Source organism: Tyto alba, unplaced genomic scaffold (genome assembly GCF_018691265.1).
Source record: "Tyto alba isolate M040663 unplaced genomic scaffold, T.alba_DEE_v4.0 Super-Scaffold_1000006, whole genome shotgun sequence".
In the NCBI taxonomy this organism is placed as follows: Eukaryota; Metazoa; Chordata; class Aves; order Strigiformes; family Tytonidae; genus Tyto; species Tyto alba.
Window position 1 is genome coordinate 30,058,243 of NW_024881272.1, and position 19,082 is coordinate 30,077,324.

General features: G+C 36.9%; 1 protein-coding gene across 2 annotated transcripts in view; it reads right to left on the minus strand.

Annotated features, from left to right (window-relative positions):
- USP24 (ubiquitin specific peptidase 24) overlaps positions 1-19,082 on the minus strand; it is a 64,750-nt gene that overhangs the window by 32,939 nt on the left and 12,729 nt on the right. The window contains exons 2-24 of one of the 2 annotated variants that reach the window (XM_042803356.1): positions 18,839-19,004; positions 17,814-17,881; positions 16,223-16,366; positions 15,543-15,665; positions 14,629-14,664; positions 14,008-14,073; positions 12,490-12,555; positions 11,676-11,750; positions 10,747-10,905; positions 9,299-9,413; positions 8,672-8,775; positions 7,384-7,491; positions 6,770-6,865; positions 6,510-6,671; positions 5,215-5,259; positions 4,536-4,643; positions 3,735-3,884; positions 2,833-2,964; positions 2,193-2,304; positions 1,865-1,941; positions 854-994; positions 607-660; positions 300-415 (exon numbers count right to left, since the gene is read on the minus strand). In XM_042803356.1, the coding sequence (XP_042659290.1) occupies positions 300-415; positions 607-660; positions 854-994; positions 1,865-1,941; positions 2,193-2,304; positions 2,833-2,964; positions 3,735-3,884; positions 4,536-4,643; positions 5,215-5,259; positions 6,510-6,671; positions 6,770-6,865; positions 7,384-7,491; positions 8,672-8,775; positions 9,299-9,413; positions 10,747-10,905; positions 11,676-11,750; positions 12,490-12,555; positions 14,008-14,073; positions 14,629-14,664; positions 15,543-15,665; positions 16,223-16,366; positions 17,814-17,881; positions 18,839-19,004 (2,423 nt within the window). The remainder of the gene's footprint in view (positions 1-299; positions 416-606; positions 661-853; positions 995-1,864; positions 1,942-2,192; positions 2,305-2,832; positions 2,965-3,734; positions 3,885-4,535; positions 4,644-5,214; positions 5,260-6,509; positions 6,672-6,769; positions 6,866-7,383; positions 7,492-8,671; positions 8,776-9,298; positions 9,414-10,746; positions 10,906-11,675; positions 11,751-12,489; positions 12,556-14,007; positions 14,074-14,628; positions 14,665-15,542; positions 15,666-16,222; positions 16,367-17,813; positions 17,882-18,838; positions 19,005-19,082) is intronic. The other variant, XM_042803359.1, reaches the window with a different exon arrangement.

Here is a 19,082-nt window from a genome sequence, read left to right on the forward strand (position 1 = left end):
TGTTTTGGTTTGGTTTTGGGGGTTAGAGGTGGGGGGACTGTTGGGGTTTTTGGTTGGTTCGCTGGTTTGTTTTGGGTTGGGTTCTTCTTGGTGTGTTTTTTTTTTTTTTTTCCTTTTTTTTAAATACACTGTTTTTTCAAAGTCTCTTTGGAACTCAAATTGCATCATCATTGGAATATTCAATTGAGAAACCACCAGAATATACAACTACCAACACTGAGAATTTTAATTAGCACTTAAAATCATGTAGGAAGCAGCTGGAAACAAATGTCTGTAGTCATATTTAAAGGCAGACCTACCTGTAAGGAGACTGAACTGATGTTGCTACCGTAGGCATAGCAGTTGCTGTAAGCATTTTTGTAGCTCTTGTAACAGCATGTGTTAACGTTGGGCCACCAAGTGCAGAGCTGGCTGCCTAGAACACAAAGCAGAATATAATTGCTAGTTTACATGGACAATTAGTATGTCCTGGAGAGCTAAGAGGACAGTAAATATTTGTGGAAATAAACTTCTTTAAATCGATTTATCATAGTCAATTATTCTAATTCTAAGATAGAAAACTGAAAAAGGATGTAGGTACAGGAACAACTGAAATTTGTCCTTTACCTCTAATCGTGTGTAGCAATCAGCAATGAATTTCTTGTGCAGTGATACTGAATCCTAAAGACAAAATGTACAAACGAATTAGAACTTAAACCAAAATCACAGGAATTGCTCATAAACAACAAATTACACATTTCAACATGCAGACATGTGTAATTGTTGGACAAAACCCAACAAATTACACATTTCAACATGCAGAGTATCAAGGCTCTGAGTGTCAAAGCGCCTTCACGTACAAATATATGCCTACCTTTTTCAATCTAGGAGTTAGATTAATATAGCTGTAATTTATTATCAATTGAATAGCTTCATTGGCAATTTCTTCATCAGGTGACTCCATTGCAATCTTCCAAATGAAATCCATTCCTATTAATTCCAGTTTTTCTACACTCTATGCAAGAAAGAACAACTAGTAAAACATGACTGGATTTCTTAACACAATAGCCGAGTTTGAACCACAGGCACAAAACAGTCTTCCATCTGCTAGAAAAGCATCTTTTGAGTGAATTTTAAAAATTCTCTTTTCCAAGACACTGACAAGCTTTGGCACAGTGCAAAGTCAAATCAATAGCTGTGGATTTGTATATTTATACTAGAAAAAAATAATTTGTTTACAGGTGGATAAACAAGTTCCAAAGAACACTATCAGTCAAGCCACCTGAAAAATTCAAAACTTCAAAAGCATGAAGAAATTTAATTGGGTTTGGAATTTGTTTCACAAAGGTCAACATGGTAACTAACCACATAATAAACCATCACAAAACCTGCTATGATACTTGGAAAAAAAATTATGCATATGAAGTAAGTTAGCTCTCTGTGATAAAGATCTAAAATGCCTATGGAAAACTACTTAACATACAACCATTAATTTAACAAAACCATTGCAAGATCATAGAGTTGAAAATTATTGTAGGTTAGAGTTCGAATATGATGTCTAAATCTCTTGTAAAGAAGAAAAAGGACTATATCCCTGCTATGGATAAGCAAAAAATGCACATTAGAATTCATGATTATTAATAAAGAAGTAGCCCCCTCATTCCTCCTGCAAAGTTTTAGAAGCTACATACCAGCTTCCAAATGCTGAATTTTAACTGTCATAATTCTGGAGATTTAGCATCAGAATTTAACAGTGCTAATTGCCAGAAGGACAATTTGTATACTAATACAAACATCACCATGTCAAACAGCTGTTAAAGAATCTTTGTCTCACCTCCTCCCATCCCCAAGACGCATACAAGAACAAGCTTGCCAGAACACTCACCAACTGAGTTCCTTGCCTCTTTAGTCGATGGTCACACAGGTTCACATTTTCAAAGAAAGTCTTAAATAAACTAAAACCTGGAAGTGAGAAAAGGTGCAAGCTTTTTTATTCAGGTCAGGCTAAGTTTCTATGCTTTTCTGAAAAAATGCTATCAAGTACATGAGATGACCTTTTCCCTCTACAACTATTAGAACTCAAAATGATAGAAAAAGATTCCTTTATTACATTGATTTACAAAACTGTTTGGATATTTAATTTGAAGGCTTAGGAGGCAAATTTCTGGTATATATTTCAAAACCAAATCTGCTGACTAAAGCCATTTTCTTACCATTCATAGTAATTTCATATGACTCCAGTTTAAGAATTTTTTCTTTGAAGAGCTGTTGCTGTACATCACTCTCTAAATCATGCTGTCCTTTTGTAAACCACTCAAAGCACATCTGCGAATGAAAGGTAGATGCATTTTTTATCCCATTGTCATAGCAAGTATTTTAGTTTTACACAGCATTGGCAAACTATGCCAGGTACTACAGTAATTCATCTTACAGAAGTCTCATCTACAGGAAGAGGTTCAAAGTCTAATCTCCTAGTAACCTCACATATGACACAGGCTGCATTGCAGCATTAGGGTACTTCATCTTCACAACTGTCTTTCACCCAAACAATGCTGAACGTCTCTTTTATGACTCCATAAACTTCCATGTATCCCTTTTCAAACCAGCATCCATAAATCTGCAACTAATCTCCTGGCCAATCTTCCTCCTTTGGTGAAATTTAACGTTAAAAGAGCGTCCTAGTCATAAGTGAACATGTAGCAGTGGCTCCATTAGCTTACACAAAACATATAAATGCACTATTAGTTTGTGTTTGCTACTTAGATTTCACGTCTCTACAAATACACGTGCTAGTCATGATCCATTAAGATTCACTCTGCAACCACAAACACCAGCTTTTAAAGTTTTTCTTACCTCTCGATCTAACTCACAAACATCCTGGCCAGTTACAAGGCATTCCCAGATCTCCCTGGCACGATTCCAGCCCAAATAAAGGGTGGCTTCTTGCAGAAAAAATGCCAAAAATTTTAGATGTGCCTCCAAATACTGAGAAAGAGGAAACAAAGACTCAAGCTTAAGACTTTTCTTTCTGAAACAAGAACTCTAAGCATTCTTTTTAGTTTTTGCAAACTTAGTTGTCAAATAACAATACACTTTGCAAAGCCCAGAAAACAGAAATTGTTTCTGCAGTGAGATTTATTTCTATTTTAGACATTTTTTAACATTACTTCTTTTTGATTACTTTTCTAAAAAGGAATACTGAAGTCCCCTTGGATTTGCTATTACTTTCCTGATATTGATATTATTTGACACTAGTTACTAAGTCACAACTGGTGTGGAAAAAAGTAATTATCGAAACCTTAGCAATAAACAGTTACAAGCTACCTGTGTGTGTGGCTTCCATGTCCTAACAAGCAAATCTGCTTCTGGTTTGAAGAGCTTCACACCAAATTCAAAGGCCTAGTCTCTACAAAGGTAGCTGAACTGAAGCTGGTGAAGCAGGAAGCTGCACAAGCTTGGGGACAGGAGGTCCTGGGGTGGGGAAATCCAGCTCTTGCCCAGTTAAAGACTTTGGTAAGAAACCTGTAGATTGTGACATTTGCCCACCCTTGCTCTATAACATAACAAGGCTACAACAAGCCCTAATAGGTAAGTGTCAGAACTATAAATTAAAGCTGGTGTAATTATTCACCAGAGAGTGAATACCTGTGGATTCCCAAAATGAACCATCACCTAATCTAATGCACCTTGGTCAGTGATCTACTGCATCATGTTTTCAAAAAACCTCAGGTAGTAAGAAATTCAGGGTTCAGTACCTCCCGGTAAGTGTATCGGCCATCCACTAATGTTGCTCCAACAAGCCCTCCTGGTCCTGCCACAGATGCAGCCAAACGGTGGCATGATATCAAGCTTCCTGTCACCAACTTCACTATTTCAAAGTTTTTCTTTAAATCTTGAATAATGCTCTTGGCAAAAAAACAAAACCAAAAACATCGAGAAAGAAGGTTTTTAGGAAAATACATCAATAGGCACATGCACACAGCAGTCTGCTCTTCTACAGACATGTGTGTCTGATCAGAAGGAGTAAGGCACCCCCCTCGGAGTCAGCTGTATCCCTTCCAAGCATCCAAAGCCCCCTGCCATTAGTGTTTTCAGCATGTGCTGAAATACACGTGCTGCAGATTGCAAAGGAAGTCCCACACCTCCCCTCAGCCACTGTGTAACACATGTGACTTGCTGGTATTTTAGTCTGTTTTCCAAAAGTCAGCGTCAATTCAATTAAAAAGCAGCTAGTCTAAATGTTAGCCATTGTTCATTTCTTAACAGAGATGTTCATGCTAATTACTCCACAGAAAACTGGGTATAAAATAATTAGTCCTGACACAAACAGATTTATACATATATATATACATGCATACACAAATGGATGGCACATAACACAGAATCTCTACTCGAAGAGTTTATGCTACATCACTAAACTGTATTTGTCAAAGTTTTTTAGTGTAGGTTGAGGTTTTTTCCCCCTCACTTCTAAATTCAAACTTCTGTGTTCTACAGAAGCAGAGCCACACAGACATAACAAGGGCTTCAAAAATCATCTCATCATATATTCTTACCTTGTCTTGTTTTTGGTAAGTTTGCTTAATAAATGAACGTGTGATTTCATGGAGCTGACGTAATGCTGGCACCACCCATACAAACTGAGGATTATTGTGCTGGGATGACTAGTAGTAGGAAAGGTAAAAACAATTACACATGTATACATGCTCAACAACAGATTAACTTTCCTCTTAGATTCCTAGAAGCCTAATGATTTCTATTAATGCCGCTGTTTCAAAACAACAGCTGCTAGCTCTGAAGGCTTCAGTTACTCTTTCCTGGTCCCTTTCCAAACATATTTAAGGTGCTGCTCTTCATTTTCTACAAGAAGTCCTTTGACACACACATATGCCATTTTGCTATCCTTATTATTAAGCCCGAAGTACCAGCTCTTTGCTAGAGAACATGCAAATTAAGTAGACAAAAAGCACTCATTTGCACCAAGGAGAGATGATAACCACCACCTTCCTCAATTATGGGAGATGAAGCAGGCCTGTTAGGGCATAAAAGGGCAAATCCAGTCAAATGACGTTACTTATTGCTGAAGCAAGAATAATAGAAGAAAGAATTTTAAATAATACTGAGGGTTAAGAGACAAGAAATTTCTGATTGGTGCTGCAAGGAGCCCTCTGATAGGAAGCAGAGAATACTCAGGCTGCATTTTGAAAGAGATCCTACAAAGAACAACCCTCCTACCTCATTGTTAGAACTGCTCATCACTTTTCTGGGAGGCTTCATTTTCTGTAAAGTTTGACCACACAAACCAGTACTGAGGTTGCTTGTTCAGAGAAGTGATGTCTGGTTTAAATACTGACAACAACCAATACCACCTACACACCTAGAAAGATTAAAATAACCTGCCCGTAACAGAGAGCTCTCTAACTGAAGACTCCCTCATGTACTTGAGAATGCTGCCTTCACATTACATTCTCTCACAGTTTATGTCTTCATTTCCTCTAATGAAGGGAAATAAGAAAATGATGTATTTTTAGTAGTCTGTTGTATGGTTACCCCAACCCCTTCTAGCCTACAATTACAGCTTTCCATTAGTGTTTTCCGCTGCAGCACCTCTGTGAAGGCCCTTGCCAGAATGTAATTAAAAAGAAGGCAAGAATAGGAAAGCACAAGAGAAGATCCAAAAGAAAAAAAACTACAAGTTTTACAGACACTGGGAACCCAAAGTTTGAAATCTGTATTCATAAACACACACACACATAAAAATGTGATCAAAATCAAGAAGTAACATACTATGCCTCCTAAACAAAATCTTCTATGGATGCTGCAACACAGACAAAACCCAATTCATCATGAAAGAAATGAATGAAAAAAGTACAAGTCTGTCTTTATTTATAGTGTACTTCAGAATGGGGAGGGGGAAAAAAAAAAAAAAAAAAAAAAGACAGCAGCATTCCTGCAGACCTCAAGAAAAACTGCCTGCTATGTGAACAGCGCAGGATAGAATATATGCGGACTTTTAAGCCATGCACATCTCTGCTGCTGCCAGGAAATGTTTTAGCACAGGCAGCTGTGGCAACGACTTCTTTATGTTAGATTAAAAGAGTTTAAGTATTTCAATAAAATACAAAATTACTACGATTTAAATATTGATTTGCATTTTGAGACCTAATGGCCATGCCAGAAACACATGCTTAAGTCAAAGAAAACTAATCTAGGCTTTCACATGAAAGGGACAGTTAAAATACTGACATACCTTTATAGTGGTTCCATTTGCAAATTCTAACCTTGGGCCCATCCTGGTAGTTTCCCATAAACTGATCACTCCTTGAGCTGAAAATTTGCTTAAAACAAAGGCAAGAGACTTACTATGAGTCTCATGGTCAACAAACTGACTCACACAAAGCCTACCCCTCTCGTGGACTCCCCAAGGTAAGAACTTACAGATGGGACACACAATTTGTGCATCTTGAAAGAAAGGGCAGCATCAAGGCTACATTAATTTCATTTTGGAAAAGATAAAATAATAAACCAACCCTCTTAATATCCTCTATGCATTTGATGATGTAGCTTCTTTTGATTGCCTCTTTCACTGCATAGGCATCACTGAGGATTGTCAGATGTTCCTCCAAGGCCTGCTGAATAAGACTACATGGTAATGTTGGAAGATGAGCCAGCTCCCAAAGTACCTCCAGAACCTAGAAGAAGTGCAAGATTAGTCAGAACCTAGAGAGTACAGAGACTAGCAGCTCTATGCTTAATAAAGAAAAAAACCAAAGCAAAACCATTCACATGCCTTTCCAGTGGTTGTCTCCACCCGTGCTTCTCGACCAATGCGCCCTATCAGGCTCAACAGCTTCTGTCGCACTCTATCACTCTCCGTCTCCCAGCTCTGTATAGCAAAGAAATACCATCCACTATTAAAGCAGCAAGCACTGTCAATCTGTTAAGTCTCAAGTTTACACAAAAATGTAATTTACAATTGTTTTACTGCAGGAAAATCAAAATACAAACAAGTATCTTTCCACCGTGCATATTTCCTTACTTTTGTTACTGGGAGTTACAGTACTAATTTGTCCAAATCTTTTAAAAATATAAACTAGAAGAGATTAAACATAATAATAAAATCTCATGCTAAGTACCTTAGCACTGTCTATATAACATACTTAAAATTTAAGTCAATTAGCAATACATTAGCAGATCAGGCTTTTGGTTTAACAAAAAAAAAAAAAAAAAAAAAAAAAATCGGTATTAATTTTTTTTTTTTTTTTTTTTTTTTTGTATAGCCAATTTTATATTTATACAGAAAATAGAAATGTATTCAAGGCATTTGCCTTCTGGTAGGCTGGATGCACAAGTACATCTCTCCAATTCTCTTCCTAAGGAATGTAAATTCATGTGAAAACTTACCTTTTGGATTAGAACAAATAAATGATTGAGCTGATCAGAGCTAAACTTGACGGCAGCTGCAGCAATAATGGTATGTATGTTTTCAATTACAGTGGAGGATTGTCCCGACTGAAACGAGGAAGAAAAACACAAGAAGGTAGGTCTTTATTCCAAATGATATAGAGAAAAATATTCATGGAAGCATTATCCTAATATTCATAAGAATGAGAAAAAATAACAGCTTTTGACATGTTAGAAACATAAGGTAAGAAATAACTGTCTCTGCTTCTCATTTCACTGGCAGAGAGGTCTTTGGAAGTAATTTTAAAGCAGGAAAGAAGAGGCTACTCTGCCATTATTACAGCAGCTTCAAGATGCTGCAGTGGCGCAAACCACTGGAAGGTGTTGTGCCAGCAAACATCACCATTTGTATTGCTGGGTTAAGATCATGTGGGGGGTGCTCCATCCCTGACACTCTTTAAGGCTTTACTCAAAAGTGAGCAGTACAAAATCTCCTCCCACGCTGATGGAAGCACCATGGCAACAACAGCCAGAAGCGGGGAGGAAGCATTGCATTTTATAAAAGAAGTGAGAGTGCTAGAATCATACTTCAGCTCTACTGAGCATGCAAGACTTGCTACCATGCTCACGCAGATCTGACAGCACCCAATGAATTTTAAACTAAACTTCAACATTTGGACACAGAAGATAAACCATCTCCTGCAGCGTTAGATTATGCTTCTGGTCAAAATTTCCACGTGTCATTTGCATTAAGCAGTCAAATCACCCTTCCTACACAGCAATAGGTTGAACATACATAAAGTGAATGTGAAAAGATGATTTGTCAGTCAATTATATGTATGCACAGGATGTTAAATGGGGATTTATACAATTTGAGCTCACTCCCTTTAAAAGTCACTCTGTGAGCTGCATTCAAATTTATACCTCCAGCCACAAAAATTAATATCCTTAAGCATAGTCTTTTGTCTAGACAAACTATCACCTATTTCAGGCCGACAACATGTTATTCCAAGTCAAGTATGTTCGTAGCCCCTTAACACCTGTTGTAAAGAACTGAACCTCTTTGTAAGATCAAACAGTTGTGTTACAAGAAATTGACAGAACATCTGATTTTAAATGGTAAAGGAAGAAGTAGCAGAAAGCCCTTGCATTAATTATACTGTTAAAATCTCAACATCTTCACTTTGTAATAAAAAGATGCCTATATTATAAACAAAAAAATCCCACCATTAGAATGTTTACTTTTGTGAAATAGTCTAAAAGCACCTGCCTAGTCTTGGTTGCTTACCTGAATTCTCCAAATTTTAGTGAGCTCATCTAAAGATAATTTACTACCCAGCAGTTCAATAATTCCCTTTATACGATCACAGTATTGTGCTTGGTCTATATTACCTACAAAACAGAAAGGCAACTAAATTAATGTATTTAAACAGTATTAGATACATTAAAGTCATAAGAATAAACACATTATTTTAAAAGAGAGAAGAACAAAACTATCTTCATCTGAAAATTTTTCTCTACCGTTACAGACAAATCTGTAAGTTCAAAGAAACAGAACAAGGCTCTTTCCATTTTTATTTTGTTTTACTTCATGCATCTGACAGAACTTCACACCCATAGGACACTGCCACTTAGGAAAAAAAACCCTCCTTTCTCTTTTTTATAAAGCCTAACAATATACAAAGATAAACAGAGTAAAAAGTTCAGGTACAGCAGATGACATCTGCCTAGATGTCAAATGGGATAGATGACAGTAGCAGAATTTGCAGGGTTTTCCTTATTCTATTTTGAAGATGACAAAAACCTTGAACTCCTTTGTTAGTAGTGTTCCATTAAAATGCATTGAAAGGGACAGACAAAATTTTTAAATTTAAGACATTCAAACCACATGCCTTTTCTTTGTGAAAGTGCTTACCTTCTAGAGCGATTGACAGGACAGAATTTTCTACTAGCCAATTTAGTAATCGGTCTGTGTCTATTGCATTCTTCACCGACTTGGATACAGTGCTGTCTTCTATTAATTTTGTTACCTAGAAATTGTAAAATGTGATATTCTAACAATGGTTACCACATGCATTATATATGCACACAATGAAATCTATTCAAAAGGCTTACCACAGAGCTCAAGTGTGAATCTTGAAATACTCTGAGCACAGGAAGTGGTTTGGGTGGGTTTTTTTTTTTTTTTTTTTTTTTTTGTTGTTGGTTGGTTTTGGGGGAAATTCTTTGGTTGTTTTGTGTTTTTTGTTCTTGTTTGTTTGTGTTTAATAAGCTGCTTAAAAGCCAATTCCTAACCAGAAACACTACCTTGTCATCAGTCTCTGATGCAGTAGATTCTTATTCTCAGCCTGACACAGAAAAGTTGGCCTGTGCTGCCAGGTATATTTCTATAGATATACCAGAAGTAGGTTAGCTCAGGCTTCTGCTTGTTACACTCAAATCAGTGTCCTATTTTTTATCCAATACAGAACCAATACAGGCTCCTCACTCTAGGGAGAAAAAGTACATTTCTGCTAAAGCTTTCAAAAGCTGCACTTTTGTAACTTCACCAAGGATACACAGCATTTATGGTTAAGAACCAAAGAGCAATGAGGTTTAACGTCTCAATTTTCCCATAAACAAAGAAGCAAAAAGCACAAGAGGGACTCGAAAACACCCTACAATGTCTGCATACTAAAAAAATGCCCTTTTTTGGGGACACTTGAATTGTACAAGTTCTAGAAGGAAGAGATGAATGAACAACTCTATACTTAAGCCATAAACTGTTTTCTTCTGCTGTTTAGATATAAGATTGTAGCCCAGAGAGCCCCAGTCCACAAACTCCAGCTCTTAGGTGCTACTACAGTGTCCATGCACAACCATAATAAAAAAAAAATACAATTACACAGGGTAATGACCTGATACAACTGAACTGAGACACAAATCTAGGATTAATTCACATTTAGGATTTTTTTTTCCCCATTTCTCTCAATGAGAGGAAGAGAGAAAAGGGATCGCATAAGATGATCTGAATTATCAAGCTTATCTTGGAATGAATATTCAATGAATAGCACAGACCACTGCTTATAAATCAATCTGAAACTGCAGTTCTTAGAAAAGGTTCAAACTATGTCTAGTTGTTTTCTAATTGGGAGGCCACAGTCCTTGCAGTGGCTACTAATATTACAAACAACTCCTGTCATATTAACTTGTTTTGGTATTTATTACAAACTGAGCTTTTGCTAAGGCAACATAATTTGTCAGGAAATATTGTGCCATATCTATTTTTAAGGTTGTAGTTTCAGTTGCTTATCAACAACCCATCCCACCTACACACACGCACATGTGTGCACACACACACACACACACAAGAAGCAAACCTACTTCTTTGAGGGAATTCATTTTTGCACTGAAGTGAGGAGATTTTAACATGCGCAACAGAATATCCAGCCGCAAGTCATCTACTGCAGTTACCAAATCAGGTTGGAAGCGCATACACAGCAGTTTGATACCAGACAAGAGCTCAGGGATACTGACGAGTCTCTGTTTAAAACAAAACAAAAAAGGACAAATAGAGGCATTGCTATTTTTCCTATTCTGTTTCAGACTTCAATGATTCACAAAGAGTAGGTTTAGTGACCCAATACAGACTGTTTAATCTGTGAAATGCAGTACCATGTACATCTCAATGCATCACTTGCACACAAGAAATTTTAAGACAACAAAATCTTTGGTTAAAGTGGACTCTATTGGTACCGATTTGGTACACTAAATCGCTCCTCTGTAGTTGCACAACCAATGCATACTTTCCAGTTTGCAATTAACAATTTAAGCCTAATTAAAAACTCAACACTCAAAAATTTAATAGAACTGGAAGTCAAATTCAGAGTAATACAGGAAACAGTCACAAATTACACAAACATCTTATCAACATTACCAAATTCTCAGAAACAAACAGCTAATGCAACAGTTGTATGCACACAAGTTATAAGACTTTAACAGACTGAAAGATACTAAGCATCTTCAAGTCAGATAAGTAAGCATTCGGCATGCTGCAGAAGGGGACCAACAAAACCGTATTTCATAGCAACAAGAGCAAAAATATTTTAAAAATGGTCACAACATCAGATATCTACTTAAAAGGGTATTGAATGGGATTGGGCAAATGTACTTTGTTTTATGCTATTTGGTTAGAATTCAGAACAGGCTGTATTTTTGTCTGTGAAAATAAAGCTATTGTTCTAGTCTACATTGCCAGCATTTCCAAGACAGACAGTAAGTTCCTCCTAAACATTTAGGATATAAAGCATTACCTTGTCTTTCAAGTCTTTCTCTTCTACATTCTGTACATATTTAATCATTTTATGAATGACTGGATCCAGCATGGGCTAAAGAAAGTGAGAAAATGCACAACAATCATTTTGTTTCCTGAAATCAATTACGTTACTCAGAAGATCTGGCTGCAGTAAATTGAAATACCTAGCTGAAAGCTCACAATTATCTTAGACATAAAGCAACATCTACAACACACATAAAACTATCCTGCTAGGTATGTCCAGAAAAATAAGCAATTAGAGTAAGAAGCTATTTCAGACCGCTGTAATAGAGGTTTGCAAACACAGACAGACAGACCGACCTTTCAAAATGCATCAGTTATTAGATGTGTCCGCCTCTGACTCCCAGTGGCTTCTAAACTACCTCCTCTTCAAATAAAGACTTTCAGTCACTTACTAAATCAATAGTTTTTGTTAGTGAGTGCAGGCATGAAGCCTTGAAGTACAAATACATGTACAAATATATCATGGTCATTTTTTTTTCTGTACTACAATCTTTCCAGTGTAAAGGCTCATATCCATGTGCTTGATCTCAGCCAGAACATTAAACTAAACCCAAAATCCATCAGACTCGCTTCTTCTCCCACGTGCTTTACACTGATGAAGCTTACTAATGGCAATGGCAAAACTTCTCACTGAGCCCTCTATCCATCACCCTCAGGATGCTCAAAAATGGTTCTTGTACTTTATGCAATGTGAGTTTTGAAGGCTTTTGGAATTAGTCACCAGTTTCATACCAACAGTTGTAAACTAATTTTCAGTCCTCTGATAACTCGTAACAAAAGCTTTTTACCTGTACTACAGAAGAGTTAAGATATTCTGCACAAACTCCAAATGGTTGAACTAATGCAGAGATTGCCTGAAAGAAATACAGCAAGTATTTAAGTGCACATATAAGAGTCAGTGATCTATACCTTAAAGGGCAAATGAAGGTGAATAAGTATTATTTATCTCATACAATAATTTCCAGTCATTTTGCTACAAACTGTGGTGTTCAAGTCCTTCACAACACCACATGGTTCAGGAAGGAGATTTACTCTATGGCATACAGTATGTGTTATATATTTTTGTCTGAAATAAAAAATAGCTTCCCAGCTTCCACTAATCTTAGTTCTCTCACTGTTCTGTTCTGTCTTCTCTGTCTGATCCTGTTTCAGTCACAGAAATAAAAAGACAGGAAGGGCACATCACATTTTGGTTGCTCTCTACAGCAATGAGAAGGGTGAATGAAAGACGTGAGGTTAAAGCCATATGGCAAATTTATTTCTCAAAGCATTAAGTGGGAGAAAGCTTTTGTAAATGTGTCATATACATGTCAAGATCTCTTCAATGCATGATTCTCAAGTGGTATCTATCATCAAGAGATTAAACGTATAAAGGCATTTGTTTGTCAATAAATATCAAAATTGGCTTCTTCTCACACTGGATCAAGAATTCTGAAATTGAGTGTGCACGACTGCAATCAAAGGCCTAAATTAAGTGACACTGACCCATACCTCCTTCCTAAGCAAGCAGTTATTAATCATTAAACAACGTCAAAGTTTCTGTTGCAGGATCTGGATTCAAATTGAGTTTCCTTATTCTTCTGCCATGCTCACATATGAACCTATCTCTTTGTAAAGCAGCAAGTACTAATACCCAAAGCAGAGAGGTTGAATTCTCTCCAAATGGCATTTCACTGAAAGCAAACTGATTTTACACTGGGGGACAAGATTCTAAATGACATAATTTTCCCTTAGTCTCCTTGTTCTTCAAAGCTTGGAAGATTCTGAAGTCTCCTGAATATAGGTTAAAAAGCTAAAACTAAACAAGTTAGGCTTCGTCACCAAAAATAGTTTAGCACTGTTGAACTAGTCAGTTTTTAGACACAGCTCTTGGAAAGTTGCTCGGGATTAGACAGCGTCTGTCTTCCTAAGGATTTTTGCCCCTTAGTCAATGTTTTCTATATAAATGACAGAGGTCAATTCATTTGCAATTAAATGCAGTTACAGCTGAAGTAAACAGAAAACCAGGGCCATACTGGTGAATATACAGTGAGACTAGATTGACTGATGTCTAACTGGAAGGCTGAATATTAGACGGAAAGGTACTAACCCCTCCTCTTTTCTGTGATGTCTCAAAAGCTCTTTAGTCAGGATTCTTATGCACAATCTCATTTGACTTCCAATCTAACAGCACTTCTCCAGGGCTCTGTGGGAGTACAGCTTTGGTACCAAAGCAAAGGTAAGCGCACTGCCAAAAGGGACGCTGCTGGTTCTACATGAAGTGTGTAATGGAAAAGGAGAAGTCTCGTGACAGAAGATGAACTTACCCCAAGTTCAATATCTTCTGAATTGAGTTTGGACTGAATTGCTGAAAATCCACCCAACTCTGCAAACTGAAGCAAAACAATCAGTATTATGATAGTGAACAACAGTATTTTATCTTTTAATAAACTATTACAGCAAATACTCCACTGACAGTTCCTGGGATGCCAGCAAGTATCTTTTACCATGGAACATCACATTCTACATAAGCTTTATGTTTTCATGGGAATTCAGGGTCGTAACTGGGTAAAGAAATGCAATTATATCTGATGCCAGTTTAAACATCAAGCTAGAAATTCTGTCTTGGGTAAAAATTGATACAGAGAAGACAGATCACATTGTGCGGCAGCTGACTGGCTTGGCATGTTTGACTGGAAAACAGCCCGCCCGACTTCCTCTAGTCATCCTGTCATGTTAGGGTAAAGGTGTTCACGGGAGAAGTCAGCAATTCAGCAAGATGTACTTAGCAAGATGTATGTAGGCAGGATTAAAATCTTAATCTTTTTTTTTGTGGTTGTCAGAAAAGTAAAGAGTGGAAAAACAAGTCGGGGGGAGAAGAAATTATCTTTGAAGACCAATGAATTCAACTGATAAGTAACAATTCTGCTTGGTTTACATTTACCTACCCTGTTTACCAGGTCCACCAGCCACCCATGAGGTTCCTTGAACAATTAAAACATTAACAAATTAGTAGCTGCAACATCAATGCTAAACATTTATCTTTTGAAACAGAGATTTGGACAGACACATTCAACTCATCAACCCACACCTCAAATGCACGCTCTATCATTTCAAAGAAAACGGCGATGTGTTTGTAACAGCTCCTTTACTAAGCGGGTGGCTGGAGCTCTGGCTGGTTCTCATTAGCATCATCCCTGTTTGGACTCCGCTTGACATCACTGACCATGTGCTGTGGCAACAATACACTCTGTGGCTGCTGACTCACAAGCAACTGTATTTATAGCGCATTAGCAGTGTGGACATGACTAAAGAACCTTTCCTAAAGCAGCAGATACAGAATTTTCTCTCTATGGCCACAAACTTGTTTCACGAAGAAGAAATCAACTCCACCAATTCTTTCTTAGACCCTTCCATCTGGAATAACTGCTACAAGACAGTACAAACCTCAAAAATTGCCTCCTTGACAGTATATCTGCCTTGAAGATATACTATCCTTGGCTGTCAGAAAAGCATGAATTCTCTGCTAGAACCATATACTTTGAGTTCTCCTGGTCACTTCACACTCGACAGCCAAACAGATGTCAGTCCGTAGATACAACAGATCTACCCATCTTATTGTTGTGCTACTTTAGACTTGAAAGCACACCAATTTCTAGGTCCAGCCTCTAACAGAGTACTGGGACAACATGAGAGGACAAATTAATTTCCACAGACCAACATATACTGAAGATCTATTTGCTGTAATTCTTGGTGACACATTCAAGCTTTCTTTTGTTAGAAATACCTACTAATCAAACAACCTTTTCTGAAACAAACACATCCACCCTAAAAATGGGTTTTAGGGCATGGTCATGCTTACCTTTTGAAAAGTGGATATGGGCGAGACAGCATGCATGTTCCCCTCCCCAAAGACTTCTGCCCAGTTTCTCTGGCATACCTTCATTCGATTTTTGAAATGATATTCATTGTCAGGGTTAAATGCCTGGGGGGGGAAAAAAAAAGCCCATGGCAATAAACAGCATGCATGCCTCTTATGCCAGTCTCAAAACTTATCTTGATAATATTTGACTTCTGTTGAGTATTTTCCTGGATGACAGTTAAAGATCTAGTGAAAGCTCAAGTTTACCAGAAGCCTCCTGCTCCTGACTCTCAGTTCTCACTGTATACAGCATTCCAAAGCTTTAATTCTGCATAGACAATCTCCAATACCCACGTGAGCAAAAAAGGGGAGATGAACCAGAATACTAGTTTAAAAAAAAAAAAAACAGTAAGGTGACAGCAGATGTGATTTTACTTCTTTTTTTCTTTTCCTTTTTTTTTTTTTTTTTTTTTTTTTTTAAGAGCACTAGTTTTCAGAAGTTTTGAACAGCACTCACCGCTTTATTAATTGCATACCAGATGCTAAAAATCTGCAGCAAGCAATAGCTGCATATTGTAAGATAACACACAACAATTTAAATAGTTAGAAAAAGCATCGGCAGCATATATATGAAATGCCATATACTCAGATATTAGAAACTGCATTGGAGAGTCAAATACCATTGTAAGTACACCAAGCAGGCCCACAGGAATAGGATCTTGTTTTACTCTTTCTGCAACCAGGTCCACTAGCAGCATAAGCATGTTGTATATTCCTTCATGGATTTCAGTCCCCCATTTATGAACAGCACTGGATGTCAAAAGCTAAAAAAAAAAGGTAATTTTTTGAAGTTTGAGCACAATCACAGAGCAGGAGAAATTTATCAACCCCTAAGACTGTTTTCAGAGCAAATGTTTCCTTAGAGTATACTAAACACTGTCTGGTGTGTTTTCCAGATGCTCTTTCTATACTAACAACTTAAAAGTTAATTAAATTTGCAATTTCACTAAAGAACACCTTAAATCACAGTTTATGACAGAAAATAAAACGTATCAAAGCAAACTATTTTCCATTTCCACGCACTAGTAAAGACTGTAACCTTTGCAAAGAACAACTAATATGAAACTAATTTGTTTGCAGATTGAATACATGACTATTAAGTCTTCAAGCAGGCGTGCCACAAAGCTGCACTGATTCAGCTGTAATAATCATTTACCAATTCACATTTTTTGAGCAGTTTCTATTGGAAAATAAAGAACATGGAGAGACATACTTAATGCTGCTTTCCCACCTACAGAAACACGTTCTTTAAAGCTGGTCTAAAGTGTTTATAAAGGACATTAGGCTTCCATCTGCAAACTTCATTTAATTTCTGCTAGCTGTGTCTGAGCCTAAGCAGTTAAAATGCTTAGTATTTCTGATACAATTACTTTTTGTACCATTAACAGAGTTTCTTGCAAACATTTCAGCAAATTGTAGCTCAGTCCATTCTGAACTTAAATTTCTACAAATTATCCTTCTGGAGGAACACTCTATGCTACTTAATATACAAAAAATACCAAGTGATTTAAAAGCATTACATTTAAGGTTTTTACCTGAATAGTCACACGGAAAAAGAACCTTTCCCTTAAATTTCTTTATTCCTTAAATACACTTATATTTTCAGTATTTTAAGATTAGGATTGAGTAACTTTTTAAAAGGAGTATATATACTTTTACACATATTGTCGAAAAACTAGGCAAGAAATTTAGGCAGTATCCAAAACGGATGGAATAGTGGACAGTAAATTGGTTTGGGGGCTCTGCAGAGAAAATTCACAATGACCCAGAGAAGAACAGCCAGAGAGGAACATTAGGCATTAAGCACTGAGGGGAAAGACAAATTCTAAACAGGTCATGAAAAGAGGTAAGACAGAATTTAGCAACACTCCAAAGAAGGAGCAGAAAGAGTAAAGGAAATCTGATTCTGAGCTTGCCACTATTGGCTGTATCCAAGAGTCTTTAAACTCCACTAATTACTATAGAGCTCTTCATTTATTAAAGAAAAAAAAAAGCTATGTGCCAGAATTGCCAGAGATGCAGAACTGGGACCGAGCATGATTTTAATCTAAGTCTATGTATGATTTTAGTCTAGGAAAATAGTCTGACTGTGATTTTAATCTAAGAACATACTCACTAGTTACCATAGTTTCTGAAATCTGAATTACAAGACACTATTTCCACCATGAACATCATACAGAAATAACAAATTGGTCTACTGTACCTGCTTACCTTTTTAAATGCTTCGGGCATGCATCTGTCCATAAATCTCTTGCAATTCTCATCAGAATCAGAAAGACCTTTACAGAAAGGAAAGTGATTTTTTTAAAGTATTAAAAAAAAAAAAAAAAAGTTATTGCTTTTTAAGATAACCTCAGGAAGCTCGTTGCAAGTTTTTGGGAACACCAACCAAAACCAACAGTAATAAATGCACTACTGTTCATTCATAAGTAGCATGCTTTTTCAGCCACAAAAAAGTGTGAGTCAAGAGAACTTGCCTTTTAGAAATAAGAAATTTCCCAATGTTCCATCTTTTACAACTTCTTCAAGCATTATTAGCACTGTAAGTATTTCTCCCTTCAAAGTTTACAATTCATACTAACTTCAGATCATTACTGATGCTTCACAGCCTCCACTCAAACCCAAATCTAAGCATAACCTTTTAACACAGGTTAGAAACAAAGAAGCAAACCAGAACCACCTAACAACTTCCATTCTTCCAACAGATTATAGCATCCCCTTAGGGATGCTCTCATTATATACCAGTTGTTGGGCACGATACCTCCGTAACACTCTTAGCCCCAGCCAAAGTACTGAATACAGAAAAGTGAAATTCAGGTCTAATGCAGTATAAGCATTTCGCTTGGGAAAAACAACCAGTTATACAAGCGTGGTACAGCGTGGATTTAGATGACAGCTTGTTTTTACAAATGGAAAATAACCAGCACAATGAAAAAAAGAGTCAGTAATTCAGCTCTGAAAAACAGTAATTCCTACAATCATTAGAACATAAAGAAACATGTGCTCCACTTTTCAAAAAAGCTTAAGTAAACAAATTACTTTAGAGGAAAAAAAAAAACAACCAACATTCTTTTTACAGCATTGGGTGGAACAGTTCACTGTTAACCACTTTCAGAGATGTGATCATTCTCTAAGTAAACAACTGGAAGATTAATATGAAAGACGTAACTGCCCACTATACTGTCTGTGAAATCCTTTGAACAAATAATCTTTATAGGTGTAGAATGAGAACTTACCTAGTCTTGCTAGGTAGGTGGATGCAATTAGGCACTTGCCTAGAGACTCCTCCCGCTTATAGGGTATGGACCAGTGATCTGTTAAAACTCTGCTCTCCAGTTCATACAAGTTAGTTGTTGGAAACTCAATACCTTCACCAGAGCAGTTCCCATTTTCATCATTTTTCTGTGAATAAAAAGGAAGTTTGAGTGAAACAGTTATCCTTCTCTCTCCTAGAAATTTTAAAGGATTTAGTAGCTTTGG